Source organism: Ostrinia furnacalis, unplaced genomic scaffold (assembly GCF_004193835.3).
Source record: "Ostrinia furnacalis isolate ACB-3 unplaced genomic scaffold, ASM419383v2 OfSCF2804, whole genome shotgun sequence".
NCBI lineage: Eukaryota > Metazoa > Arthropoda > Insecta > Lepidoptera > Crambidae > Ostrinia > Ostrinia furnacalis.
The window spans coordinates 182,354-208,248 of record NW_021133043.1 but is presented as its reverse complement, the minus strand read 5'-3'; the positions used below and the strand labels follow the sequence as shown (position 1 = coordinate 208,248).

The 25,895-nt window shown below is 35.4% G+C and overlaps 1 protein-coding gene across 1 annotated transcript in view; it reads right to left on the bottom strand.

Moving 5' to 3' along the window:
- The window catches only part of Tua2 (alpha-tubulin), a 37,800-nt gene extending 12,180 nt beyond the window's left edge, over positions 1-25,620 (bottom strand). Inside the window, exons 1-2 of the mRNA XM_028309574.1 lie at positions 25,546-25,620; positions 165-387 (exon numbers count right to left, since the gene is read on the bottom strand). Coding sequence (XP_028165375.1) covers positions 165-387; positions 25,546-25,548 — 226 coding nt within the window. The 5' untranslated portion in view covers positions 25,549-25,620. The remainder of the gene's footprint in view (positions 1-164; positions 388-25,545) is intronic.
- Positions 25,621-25,895: the final 275 nt, after the last annotated feature.

Here is a 25,895-nt window from a genome sequence, read left to right as displayed (position 1 = left end):
TTGGTGCACATTTTGAAGCTGCTATAGTCGTCTGCTATCGTTCAATCAAAAGTTCAATACTTCACTTAACTGAAAAGTAAATTTTGTAACTAACTACCATCATTGTCTGTTCTGTAGGGTAGGTAAATACATTCCTCCGTCATATTATTACTATGACAACATACCAACAACAGTAGGTTCCAAGTCAACAAACACGGCTCTTGGCACGTGTTTCCCAGCTCCGGTTTCGCTGAAGAAGGTGTTGAATGAGTCGTCTCCTCCGCCCAGGGTCTTGTCCGAGGGCATCTGTCCATCGGGCTGGATGCCGTGCTCCAGGCAGTACAGCTCCCAGCAGGCATTGCCGATCTGAACGCCGGCTTGGCCGATGTGGACGGAGATGCATTCCCTCTGGAAAGACAGTTTTGTTGTTAAGGTGGTCGTTCAGCTTGCCTAAGATAGACACAAATTAAGTCTTAAACGGGACTATTCCCACCTCTCGTTCCCACCACTGCAACTCCTGTGTAGCCAGGATCTACAGCTTGACCGCCACAAAAAACCCAACCAATGAAGGTCAAGTTTGTCCCGGGGGAAAGTTAAACTGTCATTGGACCCGCAACGAAATTAATCAGAAGAACATAGGAGGAGTTCGAAATTAAGGTTCGACTTCCCTCCATTGCAAAGCGGATGACAGGTGACAAACAAAGGTTTAAAACCTTTAAGAAAAAGATTTAAGAAATTAAGTCTTAAGTCATTTATCTGCAAATAGGGTTCTGACATGTCCCAGTGTATATTCTGTGGTGTTGCTTTAACCCTAACACTACTTCGGGCATGGGCCAGTGCTGAGAAGAAGCAGCGCAAGAAACTCGGTCACCATTGGTGTGCACTAAGTGACGTGATGAACGGAATAATAAGGTAGAGGATGAAGTGAAGAAAACATTTGCAATGTAGTTAACCGTGCCTTTGCCCTGCACAATCGCAAAGTGTAGCTAAGATGTCTCCGTTGATAATTCGCTAAGTTCTTTCATATGCATAACTCTTCATCTTAATTAGAATATTGGACCACGCTAATAAAATACTTATTTGTAAAGTAACAAAGACACATCTAGACTCTAGACTCAGTTGGTTTGGAACAATGTACCTTCAAACTCTCTGAATGATTTCATGACACGGCTTGGCTCTACATTGTATGGCTCGAATACTTGTCTATTCGAACTGACAATCGCCTTTAATACCATGAAAGCCCTAGTAATATCCGGTACTAAGGGTTGCTTTCTTTTGTGGAAATCTATCATTATTATAAACGTATGTATTTGGTTCAACGTCTTTCCCTTTCAAACATTTTCTTTGTCGTTTTGACTTGATAATTTGATAAGGCGTTGGCATAAATTAGACTCCATAGCGAGTTTTTCTATGAATGGGATTATTTTGAAGCAAACTGTGTAATATTAAGCTCATTAATTTTTAGGTTTTCTTCAAGAACACTTGAAATACTTACCTACTCGTAATTAACATAGCACGCAGTATTAACTAAACCGTTGACCTCCGATGAGGGTTTTGACATAAACCTCGTACCTCTATTATAGTTGCATGCGTCTGAATATAATTAAAATTAAATTAAGACAAGCGAAGTATTTTTGTAATGTTAAAGTCGCTTGTCCACTAAACTTGCTCCACACGCAAGAAGACGTGCGTGACTATTTTTGGCACAATAATGAAAATTGGGGCAGGAGGCGTGATCCGAGGGCCGTTGCCCTACTCATTAAGTCTCTGTTTGTTTGTAAGTTTGTACCAATGATGAATGGAGTAGTCGATAAGAACAACAATAGGGCGAAGTTACGGTTAGGTAGTAAATCAGAAACAGGTAAAGGTAGTAGTTTAAGTTTAGAAAGGTATTGAAGCTTACGAGTTATTAAGAACTAAGTTTAGTCTCACGATTTGGCAATAAAGAAAGAATGATGAAACGTTTGATGAGAAAAGTTATTGCTTATTAATGGTCCAATCTTACTGATCATAAAACCACGTGGGCGCACAATAACCTCTTTGATACGTAAGACTTAATAAGGTAATATAATGTAGGACAGCTCATTACTTCTCAAGTTACGCCCTAACTCTGAGATGAGGAACAAGATTTTAGGCCCATTTATTTGGTACAAAGGGCGTTCTCAATATTGAGAGTTTGTTTCCATTGTCATAAGCCGACAAAAAACTCGGTATGAGGATTGGAGTGGTTAACCGTTATTAATTAAATAAACGACTCTACATGAATATCATCTTAACATGTGATTGAACATTTTATAAAGTTATTCGAAAAATCAAAAACACTTCATGTCGTTTAAAATATGTTATGCTCATCTCCTATCTCATCATCATCATTATCATCATTTTACTGCTGAACGTAGACCTCCCCCAATGATTTCCATATCGCCCGATTGGTACCGGCCTGCATCCAGCGCATTCCTGCTACCTTTATGAGGTCGTCGGACGATCTCATCTCTTATCTGCCTGTATAAAATCTTGTTTAAGCTCTTAATCCTAATTAAATACGTTACAAGTCGCATCGCATTTCGTTCAGGTCTTTCAGGAGTTTTACCGATTTATTACCGTGAGTCAATGGCTTTCATTTCGAACGTGCGGTTAATCGTGCGGAGCGAATGTATCACATTTATTGTACCTTGTGTGTAATTTATTTATAGCACTAAGTCTTGTGCTCCGCTAAGGCTGTGGCCACACCATGCGTGACGTCTCCGTGATCTAGCGGTTATAGAGTCCAACAATTATTGACAGTCCTAGGTTTGAATTGTTCATGATGATTACGAAGTCTTGATAAATAGGCTCTATTTCTAAAATATATCAGGTTTTAGTGGTGAACTACTTAGAAATCCAGCAGTGGACATCATTTGGCTGAAACGAACTTAGAAATACTAGCTAATAGTTTCAGCTTTGGGGGACCGGCGATGCTATAGTACCTATAGAATACTTAGGTATACAGAACTGTCATCCAGCGAACTTCAACCACAATTTGCAAATACGAGTAATTCACAATCATATAAGATTTTCTGAACATCAATAATATAATCCTTCAGCAGTCGTGAAAAAAACCAAACGACTAGAATCCAACTTACAAATCCAATAAAAAACGGTCTCTGTCACGAAATCAATTTTCCTTGCAGTGAAAAGTCCCCTCCGTTAATAAAACATACATGAGCTGGATCAATGCGGTTTATGTCCTTAGAATGGAAGCTAGATGGGGTAAGGCTGGGGGACAAATATTGAATGTGTCTGCGCAAACAAAAGTTCGTATTAGGTACACTACATAACTGAAATTGGTCCTACAGACGCTAATTGGTGTTGGTATTAGGTCTCAATGCATATTTATCAATGACCAGATAAGTAACTGTTACTTATTTATTAAATGCGTAAAATGATGATGACTGACCCTGTAATAAAATACCAACACGTATTTTTTATTCTACAGATTAAAATTATTTGGCAAACCGACTCTAGGAAAACGAAACAAATGACAATCAAACCATTTTTTGTTAACTAAACATTTAATTGGTCTTAGCTTTCCGTTGAATTTTAAAATCTATTCAAAAGTTGTACCAAAACTTCACAACATAGCGCGTAAACAGTACAATGGTCTCGCTGTGACTTCGCTAAAATTTAACAAAAACTACGAGTATTTTAGTCGCCTTTAATTAACAGTTTACAGATCATTAATCTTTGGACTACCTTGCATTCGGCTTGTCATGGCGTTCGGCGTACCTTTACATGTTAGCAACCTTTTGTAAAGTCATAGAGTTCCAGCAGTAATAGTTTTCTAATCGGAACGTTGTGGTGGCAGGCACGGGGTGGTTCCAATGCTGGCTTTACCTCATCAATCACGGTTGATAACAGCATGGGTTTTTCATGATTTTTGAAGTTAGCTTGATAGCTGATAGGCAATAACCGTGGTTGTAATTTGAAATGCTATTATACGGTATCCATGTTATTCATGGTAATAATGGTAGAGCGTAGAGCATGGAGTGGAATGACTTTCATATTCAACACAACTTCAAATAATGCTGTGGTTTAAAGTCGCGATTTTTTAACTTGAAAAACATTATATTGAAAACTGATGTTACCTACGACCTACGGGTATATGCCTTTCTCGGGTGAAGAAAATAAATGATACATTTCAGGCCAACAGCACTTAGTTATATAGAAACTCTACATGAAAAAGTAGGTACCTACATAAGACTATCCATGGGCGTTCTAAGATTGCTTGAAGCATAACAATAATGTAGGTGGTTATCTAATTAAGTAATAAACAAACCGCAATAATTCCAGTGAATCATATGTATACCACAACAAATCGCTACAATAAACTAATAAGCTCGCCGGTAATCGTATAATTTTCATTAAAAACCTCGTTTCGCCCACGACGCGCCATGATTGCCTATAAAACTCTAAAAACATTGAAGAACACAAGCAAATTGGAGCCATAAATTCGAAATAACCAATTGGAGGCGTTTGATTAGCCATCCTTATTTGTGTCAATACACCCACGATTGACTTTTAGGAAATGTAGCCCATTTATCCTACTTGGTCTATGTGTAGTACACATTGTGTACTAAAGTAGAGAAACACGGGTCTCAATGCGACATACTCGTATTTATATGAGTTACATATTATGTGATCTGATTTTCAAATGAATCTACTGACCACTTATTGGTTAATTAATGTTCGGTTACGTAAGTTTCAGGCCCGAAAAAACTTTAGTTTTTGTTATTAAGTTTTGAGATTGAAATAAATCATGTTCAATGTTAGAAAACTTACCTACACGTAACCTTTTTTTTTTAAGTTTATTATTTGGATCAACAATTTAGCAAATTCTTACAACGACTCTACATAAGCTTTTGGTTTGGGATCCATTTGACAACCACTGGCCCCAGTTTGGTAAAGTTTACTGGAGTAATCTTGTCCAATTAAGATTACCCAAAGGTAGATGATGGCAAGATAAATGGTAGCAATTGTTACGCATGGGAGGCGGAAGACAATGGATGCTACAGAAGGAATTCGGATGCCATTAAAGCCGATGGAGCGTGACATCTTTTACTTGTAGAATATACCTTCAGATGGTATTAAGATACCATCAAAACTAGGCCGAGTTTGTACTATTTATATAACGTTGAGTTAGCCCGGACTCCGGAAGAAAATTAAATTAGGAAGTGCGCTTTATGGATTTCTTTCCACTTACGATTAATATTTCCTTTATCTATACTAATATTATAAAGCTGAGGAGTTTGTTTGTTTGTTTGTTTGTTTGTTTGTTTTTTTTTTTTTTTATGTGATAGGAGGCAATTTATTTGTTTATTTGTTAAAGTTTGTTTGTTTGTTTGGTTGAACGCGCTAATCTCAGGAACTACTAGACTGATTTGAAAAATTCTTTTTGTGTTGGATAGCCCGTTAGTTCCTGAAGGCTTTAGGCTATTTATCATCACGCTAAGANTTTACCTAACACCCTGTATAATGAAAATTGAATTTAAGGCCCTCTAAAGGACTTTAAAGGAAATCGGAGGTTTCAAACAAATAACAGAACCCATAGGAAATGCGTATTTTGTGTTTTCCCATATTTATGTCATAAGAAATTTTCCCACATCAAGTAGGTAAGTCAAATAAAGCAAAAATCTCATACGAGTAACTAATCTTACTTTATTTTAATAAACATTTTAATACTTACATACCGCTGGCTGAAAACAACTGACCCTTTCTCATAATGAGAATGAGTTTCGTATGTTTAAGCCAGAGTACTGCCCTCAGCGTCAAATTCCATTAACATTTTGCCACGTTGGACTTAAAAGGATGGTCAGCAAAACAATTTAATTTTAATGGAGAATTTGTGGTTTAAATCACCAGTTTGCAAAGTAATTTTCAGCATTTTTTCCATGAGCTTTTGATCTCGATCTTAATGTGACACGTGTTGAGGAAAAAAGTTTTTTAATTAAATCTAAATCACGATTTAAAGACAATTATTTAATTTTGATTATGTATACAATAATATGTTGCAGAACCGTCAACTATTATACGCATTTCAGTGCGTATACGTTAATGAAAATTAAAAGAGCGTAGCCCAAAACAAATTGATCTTGTAGGTATGTAAGGGAAAAGATTGTGAACCGTAGTTCAATTCGAGTTGATTTCGACCCAAAGGTCTGGGCCTAGATGCCTATAAGAGGGACACAAAATAGCCTCTACTGTAATTTAGATTGGTAGACTAGTGCCCGTTTTCACCATCAATCCCTAATTTTTAAGTGACCTTTATGGTAACACATAACAAGAATTTAATTTTCATAGGTGTCACTTAAAAATTAGGGATTGATGGTGAAAACGGACATACGTCTATCAGTTCAACATTTTGATTCTGTTTTGCTAACTCTACAAGTACAGTTCACAAGGTATTTCAATTCGGGCTGGGCGTGTGTTTAGGCGCCATTTCAAAGGCACTGCTCGCGTCCTAAGATAATTATTCCTGGGTGTGTTTCACTGGAAACACCCAAAGTACTTGTCCTAAGCAAACGTTCGGCTAAGGGAATCACATACGAAGTCCTTTGGTGAGTTTGTATGCCCGGGGGTTTGAATCTCGGGTGGGTAACATTTTTATGTGAAGACAAAGTAATTAGAAGACCTTGCCTGTGAAAAGTAAAATATGGCTTAACGAAGCAAAAGAATAACAGATGAATGTCAAAAACAAAAGTTATGGAGACATTGTAAAGTGCCCCATAATGGCTATCTTTTTAAAATTATTTTTGACGTTCTTTAAGTGCCAATGAGTGCCAAAATACTGGTCAAAATTATAAAAATATTTTTGATTTCATTTGATTGACACAAACCCAGAACAGTCTAGAAGGATACGGTATTTTTCCCGAAACAACGTGACCTTACCGTAATGTCAATTAAAAACACAAAGAGCTAAAAATAACTAACTTTACTTCAAGGTAGGCTAGTAGTTTGTAGTTCTCGCTTAGTTTAATTGACAAATATTCGTTTGTCATAGAAATAATAACAAAAAGTAGGCTCTACGGTGGCTAATTAGAATGTTAATGAGCTAACTTCATTAGCAACTGAAATTGTCAACAAGGAATCGTTGTTCTCTTTGTTTCCCCGTCGTTTTAAGAACTCTAAAAACAGACTTTACCTTATATTTATAATATTATTACTTGCCTACATTATGAGACTCAATTTTTTTTAAATCCCAGCTTGTGTTGAAAAACTTCCTACTTACCATAAAGTCTTACGTGAAGTAGTTCTAACTGCCACTCAAAATATGTAGGTACTTAGATTTAAAATGGTTCGGAAAATTCACTAATTTTGTATTTGGACATAATAATATTTAATGAATGAGAGAAATAATGATGATGACCACCAACAACTCATTGTCGAAACAAAAAACTTCAGCCTTACATACAACCTTTAAATCAACATTAATACTGGTAATACCTACAACGTCAAGTGAAGGTTACATTTTTGTTGAATTTATTGAAAAATGTTTTCGTACTTATTATAATAATATTTTATTATTTTAATTAAAATTACATTTTGTTGAAATATTTACCATACTGCGAGAAAGCGACATCTATCAATTACTATTGGAACTTCTGAAAGCATTGCTAAATAGGAGGAAAACAGTTATGTAAAGTTTTTCTAGATGGCGCTGACGTCGGGCGCAGGGGGATTTTGACAGCACATGCTTGGACGCGAGCGAAACGTCACAGCGCCACAGTTTGGTAATGGCTGCCACCGGGGTGGTCAACTCATGCTGTCGGTAGAGCGTCTCGCGTTCATTGGTTGTTTACTTTATTTACGTTGCAATTGTAGCCAACTAAACAATCGTGATCAGTGTATATCTTGTGTGACATTGTGTATATCACGTTCGAGTCAACATACGTGTGTGTTTTGAGTTTTTTGAGATGTTTTAGGACGCGCTGCGTGCGATAAAACGCGCGGCGTTGAAATGAGAATGCATCTTTCTGTGTAGTGTTGTGGTGTGCTAATTGGGTTCCCCTGGCCAAATGCTGGGCTACAGATCCGCTATGTGCAGTCGTCAACATACCCAGGCTTGTTTGAACACATCCCTGTCGATACGGCAGGAGATCCAGCGGTTTGAGAGCGTGCATCCTTCGATATACGCTCTGTACGACTTGGTGGAGTTGGTGCCAGACCCGCTGCTGGCCCAGCAGATCCGAGACCACGTCGTGGCCATAGAAGGTTAGTAAGATCTTTAGAAACCTAGTCATAATGTTTACATTCGCGAGAGTCCTATTATCGCCGTTTCTAAGGCGACGGTCTCCGTGTTGTGGTATAAATCACGTTGAATAACCTGTTTTGAGATAGGTAACTCTTGCTTACGATTAAGAACTGAAGTTGTGAATAAGTTAATATTGTAAGCAGTTAAGTAAGTTTGTAATACGCAGTGTCTGTTATCTTGTCAACACTGTTGAGGATTATGTTATGTTTGTCAACCAACCTTAATGTAAACAAAATTGGTTATTATAGGTATTAGGTTATTGTTTACATGTTAGTAGCACCTGTTCAGGCTCAGGGTAATGTCATACGATTATGAGGTAGACAATCAAAAGACCTAGCTAGTAGCTCGTATGATACGAGTAGGTAGGTACGATGTCGTAGAGTTTCTTCCTATGCTTAAAAATGTCTCGTCCCGAGCACCTAGAGCGAAAGTTTCATGCGATTTTTGATATGGAACTCGTTTTTTAAGACGGTTTATCTACCACCCTTGTAATCCAAATGATAACTGCTGATAAATTCTGATTAATTTCAGATCCATTAAACCAAACGACAACGTCGAAAATAAACAAAAGAACATCGCCGTGAACTGAACACGAGAAGCAGATCCTCCTTCTCCTTCCTCCTACTGTATTAAAGACATCACTAACCCTATCCCCTATCCTTGTTTTATTCCTCCCCAATACCGACCTATTTACCTTTCCTTCAAAATACTCACAATGGTCCTTTCTTTCTGCATAACTTCATTTTGGAACCATTCGATTCGAATCTTAATTCGTAGGCGAAACAAATTATGTGCAAAATTAATTTCTACCAATCCTAATTTAACGTTTCTTGAACTGACGTTAAAATCAAATCTCGCCGTTTTCGTTTCACGTTAAAAACCGGAACTTAACGAATTGATTTATTTGACCAATTTACCGGTTATTTGTAAAAGGTTTCGTCGAACGTGAAATAAAAAGTTAATGCTTTCTTTTGCTTTCCGTCGTTTGTCAGTTTCATATCAAATTAGTAATTTATTAATCTATCAACGTCACTCGTCCATGATTTCTATTTAATGTTGCAAAATTAACGGTATAAATTATTGTATATCTTTTCCAATAAATAAAGTCGAAAACTTACAGACGTGTTTTTGCGTAATAATAATGCAATCCTACTTTCCTGTTTCTTTAATAAATGAACGATACGATATTATTAGTCTCCTCATCTTATTATGACAAAAAGATAATGAACTGATGTAATTAGTTACATGAATTATTTATAATTATTACTACTTGCGCGTGTCGTTTCCGTAAATGCCAATTGCGTCTATATTTCCCTTGGCAACCCTTAATCCAATCTTAATGATTATTAATTAAGTATAATGGTACGGACGCGGGCACATTAATCTTGACACTGAAATGCTTTTGCTATTTTACAAAAATACAGTCCGACGATGTTTAAAGAAGACTGTATAATATGCGATATCTATAAACAACACTAACGCTGGGTTGCACCATCTTACTTTAACTTTAACAAACGTCAATAGTCTGTCAAACTCATACAAAAACACCGGTTACAGGTGCAACTGAAGCTAGATTAGTAGTAACTATTATAGCTTTGGGCATGTCAACCGGTAACCCCACTCAATCGGAAGGTGATGGTAGAACATTTCTCACTACTTGAACCTGAAGTAGTAAGATGGAAAAAGGTTTATAGGGACATGTTAGCCTCTAGCAAAAAAAAGGGTTTTTACGAGTTTCTTACGTACGAGGAGCATAACGACTTTTGCTGTTGTTCGTCAAAAGCCGTGTTTTGATTTTGAAGGAAAACTTCAGCTGGTGGATAGGTAAATCAATTTCATCTAATGCATTTAAAAAATTATGATGGCGGATTGACAGAAAGGATGGCCACTGACATATGAAAAAAGACATTCATTAAAGGAAAATAATTTCGTATGATAAAACCAGTCGAACCTACGATAGAAATCAGGGAATTTACTCTTTAATTATACATGACTATCTAGACAAAAAAGGTCAATTGTTTATTTTGCATTTAAAAGTAGTAGCGCAAATCACTAGTAATCAGTTCTTTTAAGTTTACTTGAAGGTGTAGTTTGTTAGAATAGTCAATGTAGTTAATCGTATCTTCCTTCCTTATCCCGTTTCCTTCCATTAAGTAAACATGACTTGCTAACTACAGCTATTAAATACTCGGTTAACTACTCCAATCATGCTTTGTAATAAAGTAACCCGTTGAAGTATAAACATCTACGTGATTAATAATATTTAACTTTACTTTAGTCTTCAATTAAATTAAATAACTCAGAAACTAACGACAGTATTGTTAATCACTAATAATAACAACTTATTACGATAGAGAACGCAGTGAAAATTTAAATTTCACAATGCATAAATAGAAATAACAGTAAATAGTTCGATAAACGATAATAAATAACAGCAATTAAGCCTTTCCACTGATTGTGTAAGTAATGGAATAAAACTATTTTCTTCTAAATGTATTTACCACTTAGGCTGGGTTGCACCATCTTACTTTAACTGAGATAAACGTCAAATATCTGTCAAACTCCATACAAAAAAGACCGGTTATCGTCATAGTTACGGTCAAATTTGGGTGGTGCAACTCAGCCTTAAAGTTTAGGTTAAAGATGAAAGTGGAATTGCAAGGTGCAGCCACTTTTCTGCTCAAGTTAATAGTGTGACAGTAAGTGACACTACAAATGTTATTTTATTACTAAAAACGAGTTAAGTGCGAGTCGGGTTTGCACACAAACACAAGGTTCTCTTCTCTCTCTACCATTGCACCGTACTTACTTACGATACGAATCACTACCATGAACTTAATTTTCGTTAACTATGACTTAATTATCGATCATGTGAAGATAACTCGCACGTTGATTCACATTGCAACTGTGAAAACAGCGCGATCTCTTTAATGAGAGTATTTGTCCCTTAAGAGCGTTGTCACATTTTTCANTTATATGTGTTACTGTAAAAGCTCGAACTACGGTTAATCTTAAGATTTAAGTGTAAGTCTTAGGATTTACCGACATGAGTTGGTAAATGTAAGTATTTCTGAAAATACGACGATTTTTTCGAGCTTTTACCATTCGAATTTAGTATAAGCTAGGTTTTACCTCTGTCAGCTGGTAGATGTTGGTTTTAGGAATAAAACAATGAGTAATTCTTGATTACTTACTGTAATCAACTAAGTATTAGACAAAACAGGTACATAGTATTATAAAGGTATCATATGATAGTAATAAGTACAAACTATAACAACTTAAGTATTTAAATTATTTTGTAAAACCGGCCAAGTGCGTGTCGGACTCACGCACAAAGGGTTCCGTACCATTGATTTATGAAATTTTTTTTTTTAATTTAAGTTATTTGTATGAAAGATTACGCTTTACGATTTACGAGGTATTAAAAAAAACTACTTACTAGATCTCGTTCAAAACAATTTTCGTTGGTAGTTTTTATAGTAATGTAGGTACATCATTATGTTTTTTTTAAATTTTTCATTTACTTATTTTAGAAGTTGAAGAAGAAATTTTNTTCTTATACTGCGTGCGGTCGTTGCGCGTGCGCACAAAGGAATGAGACCGCTCGGACACCGAGCCCACAGCGTGGTAGGGGTGGGGTTGCCCGCTCTTTTGTTTTTTACTACTACTACGCTGAATATTGTGTGCGGTTTGGCTTGTCGTACAGGGGTACTACATGGTAAAATAAATCTCGGAGGCGAAAGCAGGATAATCATAAAATATAAGAAAAAAATATTTTCATGTTTATTTAACCTGATTTTTATATTTTAAAAGTATTTAAACATTTAGATAATAACGTTAAAACATTGCAATATAATCGTATGAGAACGTTTTCGAATTCTCCACGGACGAAGTCGCGGGCAAAAGCTATTTGTAAAATAATTAGACTAAATTATTAAAAGTGCCTACCCAAAGTCATTATTCCACGCGGACGAAGTCGCGGGCACAGCTAGTAAATAAAATAAAATATTAATATTTTTTCAAATACTTCTTACTTTATCACAAAAAACCTTTGTATTATTTCGAATCTTGGCCCATTAGATACGTCCCACTATGTTAACATTGTATTTGAAATAATTATTTCATACACACAAGATTCTGTCAACCTTTGAAGATTAAAGAGCCTTTGTGCAAGTTTTTTCCTAAACCACCTGGATTTTCACAAGATCATCATAATTTGTTCACTTCAAAGATTGAGGGACATCTGACGACTACAAAGAAGTATTATAATTCTGCCAGTCATCTAACTCCGTAATATCGTAATAATTATAATCACATTACAATTTTAGAAATTAGTGAGACCGTCCTTAGCGTCTTATTTTTAGACATTACTTTGAAAAAAAAAAACAACATAATATGAACAATATGTTTTATATGTTGTGCCTTTATTAAAAAGTTATCAGTGTTAAAATGATTGTATTACAGAATTAGATCTAATTAGTTGAATGAAGTTACTCGTATTATAGTTAGTCTTTGTTTAAAATATTCATCGGTGCGACTTCGAAGTAAGTAGGTATAATTTGTATCGATTTTTCAAGTGATCAATGAAGCTTCGCGAAAAAGCTTAATGGCTGTAGCGAATATGTTATGAATGAACAAACCCACAACAAAAAATTTAATGCCGGTAACAACCACATATTAAAGTTTTGTGTGGTGTGTCGTAGAAATAATTTATTCAGATTTATCAGAAATCCTTCAGGTTCTTCAAAGACACGTTTCAGTGCGAGTATAATCAATCATTATTCATCATCATTTCAGCCACAGGACATCCATTCCAGATTGAGGCAGATTGGCCGGTTGGTAGCAAGTTAGCAACCATTATTGCTCGTAATTTATCGATCCTAGTGATAATAAAGCAACCTCAGTTAGTCAGTAATTCCCGTTAGCGTTTCGCATAATCTAGCATATTAAATGAACCGTGTGCGCCGGCGGCACATGCGTGGTTTCCGCGGATATCCTACACGGAACAGCTAGAATTACCACCTGGACTCCCTGCAAAATCTAGAGTTACTTTAAATATAGTCTAAATCTGTCGTGAGCAAGAAAAACTTTAAGACAGACTGTGATGAATATGAATTGCTTCTCTAAGTTGCCCGTTAACTTTATTAAGGCTTTTGTTATATTTTGAGTTTTTGACGAATTATGGACGAAATGCTTTCAAAATATTTTCAATTTCCTCCTCCTTGCATTAGCACAGCAGTAACGAACCCAAAATTGCACTTCAAACGCCAAAATAACTGAAAAGAAAAAACGAAAATAGCCGACTGCCTGCTGTATCATTACGGGCGGGTAATGAAACATTCAGGAAGAGATTTGTGAGTGCCAATGTCCAACATGATTGCATAGACGGGGTCGTCGAACCCCCACCGATCTGATGGCTCGGCTGGCAACACGTAAAAAACTTATATAAAAAAGTTAAAAGCCAAAGACGCTGCATGCAGGCTTTGTTAGACGAGGCCAGAGTTTTTGGGCGTTATAATAGGTGATAGAAAATTGGTGCTACTGTGTTTCGGGCATGATTGATGAATTCTGCGTTGTCTGTGGACTTAGTCTATTGAAGTTAATTTATCTTTTGTAATCCTGATTGTTGTTGAGACAAAAGTGCTAATTACATTCTTGGAGGTCTATTTAAAGAATAAGTATATTCTTTTTGTTAATAAAAAAACCCAACGTATCTTTAGCTTTGATGAATTAGTTCGACAAGTATGGCTAGAAAAGTTTCAGTGTACCTACCTAGTGTGTTAATACATTACCTAATTAATTTTATTGATTAAGTAGTTAATCAATAAAATTAATTAGGTGTTGCCGCATCGCTTTTATTATCAAGTCTCATGTGTGTCTATGTAGGTTTAGGACCTATCTTTGTACTTATATACCGCCACGTCTCATTAATTAATCAATGAAGGTCGAACTTAGAAAATAAACGAATTAAAAGTTGTTTAAAACAAATTCCCACATTAAAAAGCTCAGAGAAAGTAGTGTGTAATTAACGTAACATGTTCCAACAATGCCTGTCCCATGTCCTGGTGCCCTGGGGAGGGTCCTGGAGGGCAGAGGGAGGGGGGAGGGATGGCGTCAGCGCCACTCCCGGTGACTCACAGCTAAAAGCTGTCTGTTTGGCTGGATTATGTTGCCCACTTAGGAATACGATGGAATATCAAACTCGAATAGGATGATATTTGAGATGATTTGATTATTCTTTGATAGATGTTACGTAGGTACATAGTTATGTTAGTTAGATAAATGTATGTGGTAGATAGAGATTGGGTTATGTCGGTTCGATAAGGAATAATGTAGTAACGTCTCTTGTTTGACTTTTGATTTTCTTCAGCAAATTAAGTTTTCCGAGCTTTTTCTCGTATTTTCTGGTTTCCAGAAGAATCGACTTAGAGTTTTGTTTTTCATTAGCGAAAAAGTTTTTGATGGGTTGTTTATAGTTGTTCAGGGAAACAGAAGTAATAGGTGTATTTACTTACTTTCTTTTATGTTAATACTAATTCATGTTCAGCGCAAATTAGGTTGTTCTGGTACGTTATGGCTGTACAGACATGTTTTGATACAGACCACTATTGATTCCTGGGCGATGTTTTGTCTTTAGCAAGCTTTTGGCAGGTTATCGCGTGCTTGCAGACCGTGAAGTGCAAGTTCATTGAATTTGCCAAAACGTGAGTCACAGCGCAATGCGCCTTGGACTTGGAGCAAGGTAGCCTTACATAAATCTTACACAAGTTACAGTGAGCCAGTTAGGTAATTATTATAATTGGGTACAAGTTTAATAGTGGCCGTTGTAGAAAGAATTTTAAGTTATAATGACTGACAATCTGGTGAAGGTCGCGGGAGGTGCCTGGATGCGAGCGGCGTAGGGCCGGTCTTTGTGGAAATCCTTGGGGGAGGCCTTTGTCCAGCAGTGGACGTCTTTCGGCTGAAACGAACGAACGAATGACTTCTAATTTCGGGATCTTCTTTTTGAAATGCTGAATGGAATGTGTTTTACGTACGAGTTCCTAACTAACTAGACAGAGAAAAATAGAGTATTAAAATTAAATAAATATTAAGACTAAGAAAACATAATCCATTACAAGAGACTCTACAAAAAAGCAAGAATTTAAGATACAGACTATTCCATTCATTGCTGCTTATAAATCAATGTCAGACAAAACTGGAGCTTTCAAAGGTTTAATAAAATAAGTACAAAGTCCCAAAATGCTTAAATCGCGTTAGAGTTGGCCGGAGCGTGCCTTTTTGTGGTATTATTCATACGTACGAGTATTTATTTTCGGGATATAATAAGCTCTGAGTCATTTCTATTACATTTGATATGGAACGTAGAGTTTTACTTTTTGTTAAATTTTCTGAATTCATGAGTCGCTGCTTAGTCATGAACTGAACAAAATTTGACTCATCACATAACGTAGCTTTCCAAATCTTTCAAACTTTTTGTTCCTTATGAAAAACATCGAGTATTTACTTATAATATTTATTTATCAGACATAAGACACAAGAGTTCTGCCTTGAAGCCAGGTTACTTGATCACAAATACTTTTAACTCCGATTGATTTCAAATATCAGTCAACAAAGTTTAATCATAAATTCATTTACCTACAATCATTTTAATAAACATTGATTGTTCGGGCTGTCCACCCTTCATATAGCGTGAGTGTTATGTGTTATCGATATGCCTATAATTACTACCTACCTACTACCCAGTGGAAGGAAGTCCTTTGTTGAACCCCTGTTTCACCCTAAAAGGGTTCACCGGATCTAGCACTTGTTAGTACTCATCCCCTTAGTGTCTTCCTGGTCAGCGTTATATTTTATACTTTTAAAGACAAAATTGATTATGCTACGTACCTGTTTGTGCTTACTGAATCTACTGAATCACCCTTGAATCTTTAGGTAGTAGTAGGTTTTTTTTTAACCTCGAGCCGTAATTACCGGAGTTTGGTTGAGTGGTTCAGTAGATTCCTAAGTCAACAGAGACAGACAACTATGTTATGTCTGATGATGATCGGTACTATAAGTATAGTATAATCCGGACCAATAGGCTATCAATCTTGCAAACATGAAGAGACCAACATTGATCCCAAATTGATACTTACCCATCTTCTGACGTCAATAGATACCTATCTACATTCTACATGTAGTCTTTGATTGCAAAGTAACTATAGACAGATACATAATGTAAAAAGATTGAGTCCTTTTTGCTGTCCAAACATAAACTTTACAAAGGTCAGGTGTTATTTATGCAAAGTATTATTATTTTATTAGCTTTCGATATGACTAAGCAAATCAATTTCATGGTATGGTGGGATATGGTTCTTCATAATGAGGCATGGAAGAATCATCAAATCAAAACATCAATTTCATCTGAGATGGCAGGAAATTTTAAGTGAAATCGTGATCCTACATTATTACTTGTAAACATGAGAGAAAGCAGGTTAATAAACAGTTAAAACGCATAGAGATCCTAAACTTTGAAGCATGTTGGATTCAAAGTTCAAAGACTCAGTGAAAATTTTAATTGTATAAGCAACATTAACTCTACAACTTACTTAATGACACAAAGAGCTTTTACAATAACTTTGCTAACTCACTAGCTATAATAAGAAGATCAAAGAGTCATCAAATAGATAAAAATCAAAGGTAATAAAACAAAATCTGTTGTACCAAATTAAGATAGGAGTTGATAAGTTTCATCTAACGTAAGTTAAGTCTGCTTGTGACTACGGCTGCAGCATCGCAGCCGAAACGTCAAGCCGTGAGTACATAATGTAACTCATTAATAAACGTCGTGTTAATACCCGTGTCTTACTATTTTAACGTAAGTTAATCTAAAGAAGTTGTATCATAAATGTGTACGCACCATAAAGGTATTCGTGCTCAAAGTAGCGCAAAAGTAAGGCAAAGTTCATTACTTGATTAAAACTTAGAGACCTCAAAACATAATTAGCTGGCAATTAGACATATTAATATTTTAATTAATAACGCCCAAGGGTGGTTGAACCCGTCTGTTTGCGTTAGAAACGGCTGGTCACGCGTTGGGTGCGCCGCCATTGTTTCTATGGTAAACCTGACATTAGTGTAATGACATGACAATGTATTATGTCGATGTCCCAGAGTGAGCGATCGGACATGTTATCCGAGACATCACCGACACTTTGCACGCCTTTTTGTGATTTTATGTAGAGCATCCTTGAATCTGTTTGGTACCTTTAAACTGTTAACCAAATTGCTGAATTTTAATCTGATTCCCACAAAATTGAGAATTGAATCTTCCTAAAGTTTTTTACATGACATGGCAGGTTAAAATTTACAGTGAAAAAAGAGACATGTATGTATGTCCTGAAAAGGAAAAGCCATCGATCCCGGTTTTGGCATTATATTGCTCAAATGGCACACACCCATAGGTGTGACTTATAACACGACAAGGTTGACTTTTAATAATAGGTAACGAACGAAATACGCACTTTCTTATTATTAAAATTCTTAAACGCACGCCTCTTTAAATCTGGGACAGCAGTTTCAATTTCAATGAACTTAACATGGACTTAATACCTATCTACCCGCAATTAAGCTCAATGTTATCATCAATCAGCATTCACATCATCTCCCGTCAATTTTCCGCCACGAGCTGCCCACGCGCACATTGTAAGCGAACAATCGGCGATCTGCTCGGATGCAACGCGATCTTCGCTGTAATTGCTCTATAAATAGGCTCATCAATACACATGCGCCTACTACTAATGCCCATTTGCATGAGGCTCATTTTGAACTGCCATTAAAACCACGTGCCTTTTTGTTTAAAATTATCATCCATGACATGAATCAAAGAGTATTTTTATCTATTTATCGATTTGAAAGCAAATTATTAAATTAAAGTTAGTTAGGTACATTATTTTAGGATATGGATCAACCAACCATGGTATTTTACATACATTTTAGAAATCATTATTTAAATGTAGAGTCATTAATTGTATGATGAAGTATATATATATCTAACAACGGATATACCTAAAACAGAAGCACAGCCATTGCTATTTGCTTTTAAATCTCAGTTTGTTAAAAAGCATTTATGAACTAAGTAATACTCTAAGGCTTAAAAGTTTTGTGAGTTGTATTTTATATTAAAAGCAAAACGAGAAATTCTTGTGTGGTCTGTAACACCCTTAGGCTTATAATTTTGTGCATATTTCATACTAAAAGTGAAACGAGCTAAGTAACTAGCTTGTTTTCAATTTACAAGAGGTTTCCTGCGGATATAACAGGTAACCACTGCCTCAAGTGCGAAAGTGCATATTATCCCCAACAACGCCTGTTAACCAGCGCACTTCCGAGGCAATCAGCCTAACGTCACGTTTTGTATGACGACGGAGGCGGATTTCATTACAAATTACACTTCAAATGCAAGTTAACTGTAATTCAAGCTTCTGTTTATTAGTAAGTTGAAAGGTTTCTCCGAGAATCGTAAGTTGAAAAGAGAGTAAAAACATAATTACATATGTCTATTTTCAGGAACTGTACTGTACTACTTTCTTGTGGAAACGATGTTAAGGCTTTTGATCTGTAACTATGAATACATAGTTGAGAGCTAAGAAACGTATCCTAATCAAATATCCCATTTGATGTTTGGTCTGTAAGACGAGTAAACCTCCTCCTGGGCCCAAAAATCAGTTGATCGTATTAACAACTGCATTGCTATCAATCAATTAAGCGAAAATCTTTTTATTTTTGTCAGATTCCGATGATTATAAAGCCCCGCTATCCGTGCCGCAATTTAAATTCGAACAAAAGAATCATTTTGATCGATAGCCCGAGAGCGGCTACCGAGCACTTTTCGAATCCATTTCACAGGTATTAGACATAATTAAGAGTACCGTTGAAACAGCTAAAATATAAGGCAATGAAAGAGTAACCGCAATATAATAAAGATCTTTTTATACCTAATAAGACGACGATTTTGGAGACTTATTTATGTCCTACATAAAACTGTTCTCTAGTTGCCAAAAGTGGTTAAAAAAGCCCATTTTCTTTTCAGACGTCTTATATTTGTTTACGCTTTTTATGACAAAACAAAAGCTTTTTGTGAATAAATATCTTTTTCTGTTAATTTTGAATAGACTGACAATAATTAAGGATAATATAGGTACTTATTTTTTGCTAGATTTAAACCTTGACTGCATCTAGACAGCACCGTTAGGCCAGTCACGGTCTACGAATAGTTTTTTTGGTTTTCGTCATCAATTAACTGACATAGAGTGACCCACCATTAACCTAGCCATTCATTAAAATTACTTTTACATTAAAATTGCCAAGAAAAAAATTGTTATAACAAAACAATCCGTGTAAAAATAACTTGCAATATACAGGGTGTTTGGCGCATCGTGTGCCAAAATGATTTGGCGGATAGAATGGGTCTTTTCCTATATTTTCAGCCCCCATAACACATTCAATGCCAGGCGGCTACTTTTATATTAATTTTTAGTAATTTCACCAAAATACCCAAAATCGCATCATTTAATTTCAATTTAAAAAAAAACTACTAGGCGTAGCCTCAAAGTAAATATTTTGTGAAGTTTTTACATGCTTTGAACTTATTGTAAAGTAAAAAAAAAAGGTTCAAAATTCAAAATTTGAATATGTACTAATTTAAGGAATTTGTGAAGTTATTGTTATTATTTAAACAAGATTAGTATACCATTTGAATGGGGATAGACTAGAGAAGTTTTCATAAAATCCGAAGATCGCTATCTCTTTTAATTTTTTTATTATAGCCATGTAAACTTAATTGTTCAGTCTATTTTTAACTTTTCGGAAAACTTCAAAGCTGAATTAAAAAAAACCAGATGATATTTGCCAGTAAATTTAGATTTGATGCAACTCTACATCAATGCACGTCAAAACAAAATATTTTCTTTGAGGCTACGCCTAGTAGTTTTTTTTTAATCGAAATTAAATGATGCGATTTGGGTATTTTGGTGAAATTACTAAATAAATTCATATAAAAGTAGCCGCCTGGCATGGAACGTGTTATGGGGGCTGAAAAAATAGGAAATGACCCATTCTATCCGCCAAATAATTTTGGCACACGATGCGCCAAACACCCTGTATAATATTACTGTTCTTTTTCTGATTTAGGTTCAGGTATTTCAATGCAAGTCATTGCCTAGAATTTTTTAGTGTGATATAAGATATGAGATTCTTCAGTTTAGATCTTTGATTAACTGACTGATAACTCTACTGACTACTTAATATTTTTACAAAAATACTCTTAAAATGCATTATAATTTGGCAGCCATTAAGCTTTTTATAGACCGTCGCAGATCTATCGGAAACTGTATTTACAGGATAAAAGAAAAATAACTACCTTGAAGCTTTTATAAAAATAATATTTTCAATCGGTTATCTTATCCAAAAATATTTCGTGACTAAATAAGCGAAATCCTTTTATTATATGTAGTTAATTAATTCCCTTATCCCTGTGTCCTCAAAATGTCTCCCCTCTAGCAATAACGCAATGTCCAGATAAGATGACATGGGCTATCACCTGATAATGGGAAGTTTGACACGACCTGTCACGGTGGTTGCTCAATGTGGTCAGACAAACTTATCAATACTGTATTGTTTATACAGGGTGACAGGGATGCTCGACTTATTATTTGAAAGGAGGCAACATATTAGAGAATTAGAGATCATTAGCAACAAATTAGTCCAGTGAAAATTAAAAAAAAATTGAGATTATGTGAGTTTTGGCCAAGTACATTTTTTTAAGTAGTCCCAAATTCAGCTTTTAGAACCGTCACAACTCGATAACCATCCAGTTTTGTCCCCTGGTTCCCCTGGTTAATTAAAATTAATTTGTTACTAATGACCTCTAATATAACCCCTTTCAAGGAATAGGTCGTGACTCGCGACCGACCGGTCGGTATCCCTGTCCCTGTCATCCTGTAGAGAAAAGCTGTGCAGTAGCCAACATGATAAAATCTGGTTATCAGTTCAACGAGCTAATAAAACTGGTTTACAGTTTTTATCCCTCATTAGTTGCAGATTGGTATCAGGTAGATAACAATGACACAGCGTTTTGGTACTTCGAATTAATTGCTGCAGATCATGCTATATCTACAGTTTACTGATAAAATCATATTGCCTTATTTTCTAAATAGAGAGTTGCAAATTTTGGTGAAAAAAACTTTCATATTAATCGTGTAAAGAATCACATCCCTCATAGCTTTTCTTTGTGACAATTTCCAATACGTATGACGTATGCATGTTTCCTATTAATAGGTACTCGTACATGCATATATCTTCACTAGCTTTCCGCCCGCGGCTTCGCCCGCGTGGAATTTTGTCTGTCACAGAAAAACTTTATCGCGCGCGTCCCTGTTTCAAAAACCGGGATAAAAACTATCCTATGTTCTTTCCCGGGACTCAAACTATCTCTATGCCAAATTTCATCAAAATCGGTTGCGAGGTTTAAGCGGGAAAGCGTAACAGACAGACAGAGTTACTTTCGCATTTATAATATTAGTTGGGATGAAAAAATCTTTTTAAATAAATCGTGTAAGAAAAGCACACAATATTAGCTTTTCTGTCCGATATTTTCCAATACTAGTTACAGTAGGTAGCATATTACAGTTATTACAATGTATTACCAGTAAATAAAGTCTTTAATAATGAGAAATTTTTGTCATTTCCAAAGTCGACCTTCAACCAAGCATGGTGGATGCGGTCGTAGGCAGCACGCGAACTTTAGCTATATAGGTTTTCAGCCAAGAAAAATATTTTCACGAAGAAAATAGGTTAAGAACATTAATGGATTTGTTTGACAAGTTCATGCGACAGTGCTACATGGCATAGTGGCCTATTTTTGTGGCATTTTTATAGTTAAAGCAAACTAATACAGGCTGTAAAATTATCTGTCTATAATAAGTTTACTTATTTCTTCTTCCAAAAGTTTGTCTGCAAGGTAGCAGGGCGATAATAATATGATATTTTATTTACGTTCGCATAGTATTAAACGACAAACTAAGTTTTTATTTGAATTGAAGATGGTAGAATTTAAAATGTTACTTTTATCTTTTTCACAGGTGCAAGAGATCGGCGACCATGATTTCTCGGTGAGTGGAATAAAATTCAGTTATTTAAATTATTTTGCATAGTTCTCAGATTTTGTTACAAAAATCCATTGTATGACTAGACTAGAATTCCGACTAGAATTTCCGAAAACGGATATGTACTTAACATAAACAATACACCTTATACTTTCAAGCTCTACCTTTTTAGAAAAGCTTTGTGTATTTTTCAGTGATTTCAACCACATGTATTTTTTACAAGTATTTGTCTATACATCTCATCATCATATTATATACAGGGTGTTAGGTAAATGGGTATATGAGCCGACACTACCCCATGTTAACATGGTCATATAAATGGTATGGTGAAGTCAGAAAATTGATATCTTCATTTTAATTATTTTAATTTTCATACAAATCGGATTTTATATTTTGTATGAAAATTTAAAAAAATAAAATCAGGATATCAAATTTCTGACTTCACCATACCATTTATATGCCTATGTTAACATGGGCTAGTGTCGGCTCATATACCCATTTACCTAACATCCTGTATATTATATTATATTCATCTCATCTCATCGTCTCATCCTAGATTGCATCTCACTTAACACCAGGTGCGATTGCGGTCAAATACCTGCCTTGTCTAGCATAAAAAAAATATATAAAAAATACAACAAACAATTGTATACTTCAGTAGACAACAATAAGTCGTGCTCTGACCAACGATTGGATCGTAGCATTGTATTTAAATGGATGCGCGCGCGACGCATGAGCTTATTAGCGCGATACATAATTACAGCACTTTCCCATAGCGATGCATGCAAATACTTCGCAGAATGGCTATAAACACTGTACTTTATTGGTTAAGTGTTTTTTCGTAAAAGTGAACGCGAGTCGCTTATCACTCATAGTAAACTCTACATCTGTAGAAAAAAATCTATTTAAAGCTGTTAAAAACAGCAGTAGACAGACATAAAATAATTTCTCATATTCAGCAGGGTCCATAACACTCATTTATATTGTAACACGTACCATAAATTATTGAGTTTTGAGAAATATTTTAGCTAACGTTAAATTACATATTAATCCTTCTGCAGTCGCTAAACTTATTACTTTTGGTACTAAGGTGATTTGAAGAAACAATTAGTTATTTTGTATGTGACATCCTGTAATACCCATGAATGATTATGTATTATGATTGTGTTAATTGTTTGTTCTCTGCCTTAAATAAAATGAATAAATAGTTTAAACTAAATAAGTTAAAATTCATAATAAGCGAACTATAACTGCTATCTAGAGATGATAGTCGTGGATAGGCAAGGCTGGTGACCGAGGAGCCGTCTCGTCTGGTTGCCGAGCCAACCGGTGGTCACGCTTGACTAGCCTACCTCGTTATAATGTTATTCAAACAGTCTAGCAATAAGAAGACACTTATAATGCGTCATCATTTACGACTCTAATAAAGCTCTGAGTTTGAATTTCGACTCAAAAGTTAGTCGCAGTTAGTACTAGAGTTCAAAAAGATTTTTAACGTAGGTTCTGCATACTCTACCTACAGAATCATAATCTCAGAATTAAACCATGTATAGAATGTTTACTTAGTTGTAGTAACATATACCTACTATGTTTTAAGTTTCTGCACATTAATGGACGTAAAGGAGGTGCACTATGAACATGTATCACTCCTACATTTATTACAGCGTATCATTTTGCTATGTTTATAAACATGTTCCTTTGTTTTTTAGTCTAGACGACTGAACTTCGAACTGAAGGACATTGAAAATTAAAGTTGTCTAGTAAAATCGATTCTGTCATTATTTCTGATACAATTATCCAATTTATAAAACGTTTGTGTGTATCGATACAATCGATTAACTACTGATGCTAGATAAAATGATTGCAGTGGGACAAATAGGTAATTGACATGGGAACCCAACCGGTTGTCGATAAAATCGAGTAGGTATTCAAGAAAAAGAGCTTTGAAATTTACAAAGTTTAAAAGCTTTCGTACCTGCTAACGTAGGAAAACGTGCAGAAGCTTCATGCACTTCATTGTTTTTCAGAAGAAGGAAAATAAGCTCTACAAGACATATAAATGAATTAAATTAAATTATCGACGTTTTCTGAAATATGGATTTGTAAAAAATAGTTTGACGGTGACTTTTATTTTGATAAAACCGCAAATAATGTAATATTATAATTATTTTGCACCATATAAAACGTTTATGGTATGTCTGTCGGTGCTATTTTTGTTTAGGGTCCAAACTTTGGACGTGAAAGTTACAAACATTCTTAAGATATGATAGCCAACAGCCAGAAAATGATAGACCGTATGACCTACTAGAATTTGGGTTATTACTTAAGTTATATCAACTTTAATTTATCATTGAAAGTTTTTCGTAGCCAAGTAACTGAAAACTTTTATTGAAAGCCTGAAAAGCCCGTTTTCGTGGAAACCCCAGAAAGAGCAATTTAGTTCGACCGACAACTTAAAATTATTATCCGCACGCGTGACTCAGCCGCATTACAGCAGACTGACTGCGAAACGCAGCCCATAATTCATGAAGTTTCAGCTTGAGACAAATAAATTTGAGCTTTTGCCATTCTCATTATTCAAATCAAATTAAATCAAGATTTCTTTATTTGATTAATTTCAGGCACATAAAGTGGTCTTATTTAAGTTTATTTGTTGAAGCAAATTATAATTTTAATCACTATTCTAAGGCATCTACAAATTATGTAGTTAGTATTTTTATTACGAAAACTGAAAAGGAGAATATTGTAGCAATATTTTTTTTAAATTAACTAGTAGCAAATGTTTTCTTGGACTTCAACGAACATTAAAAAAAGAAGAATTGGGAAAATTGGCCAAATTACCAACACACTTTGCGATTCATTTTTATATTTTTAATGTACCTATTTGAATATTTAATATTATTAACTCGTGTTTTCTAAAAATATATTCTTTAAATTTTCCTAAACTAAGAAAGAAAATGTCATCATAACAAAACTATATTTCACAAACTTTTATTGGACGAGGGACCTAATTCTATTTTTTTCACCAAAAGCTTTGCCAAAACTTTGAAGTTAGTCTTGGACGAGGGACCTAATTTTTTACTTTTCACCAAAAGCTTTGCCAAAACTTTGAAGCTAGTAAGTCTGACTTACCATGGTGAAGTTTGTGTCGTAGACGTAGGGTAGTTGAAGAGGATAGGCGTGGCGGTTCGCGAGGCAACGCACCGGGCCGGACTGTGCCGCCGGCGGCGGGCGCCACGCTTTATACCGGCGGGGCGCGCGCCGGATTCTGGAGCACTCGCGATGTTGGTGCGAGGGAGATGCGATGCTAAATTTTTCATGAAAATTTTGTCGGGAGCTTCTGTTTTGTAGAAAGATAGAGCTTTTATTATGCTAATTGAAATTGGTGAGGTTTCTATTAAGAAGAGCCAGGTAATAGATATCCACAAGAAATGGTGGTGGTTATGCTGAAAGCTCCTGTAAGCTTAGTCATGTGTTAACTT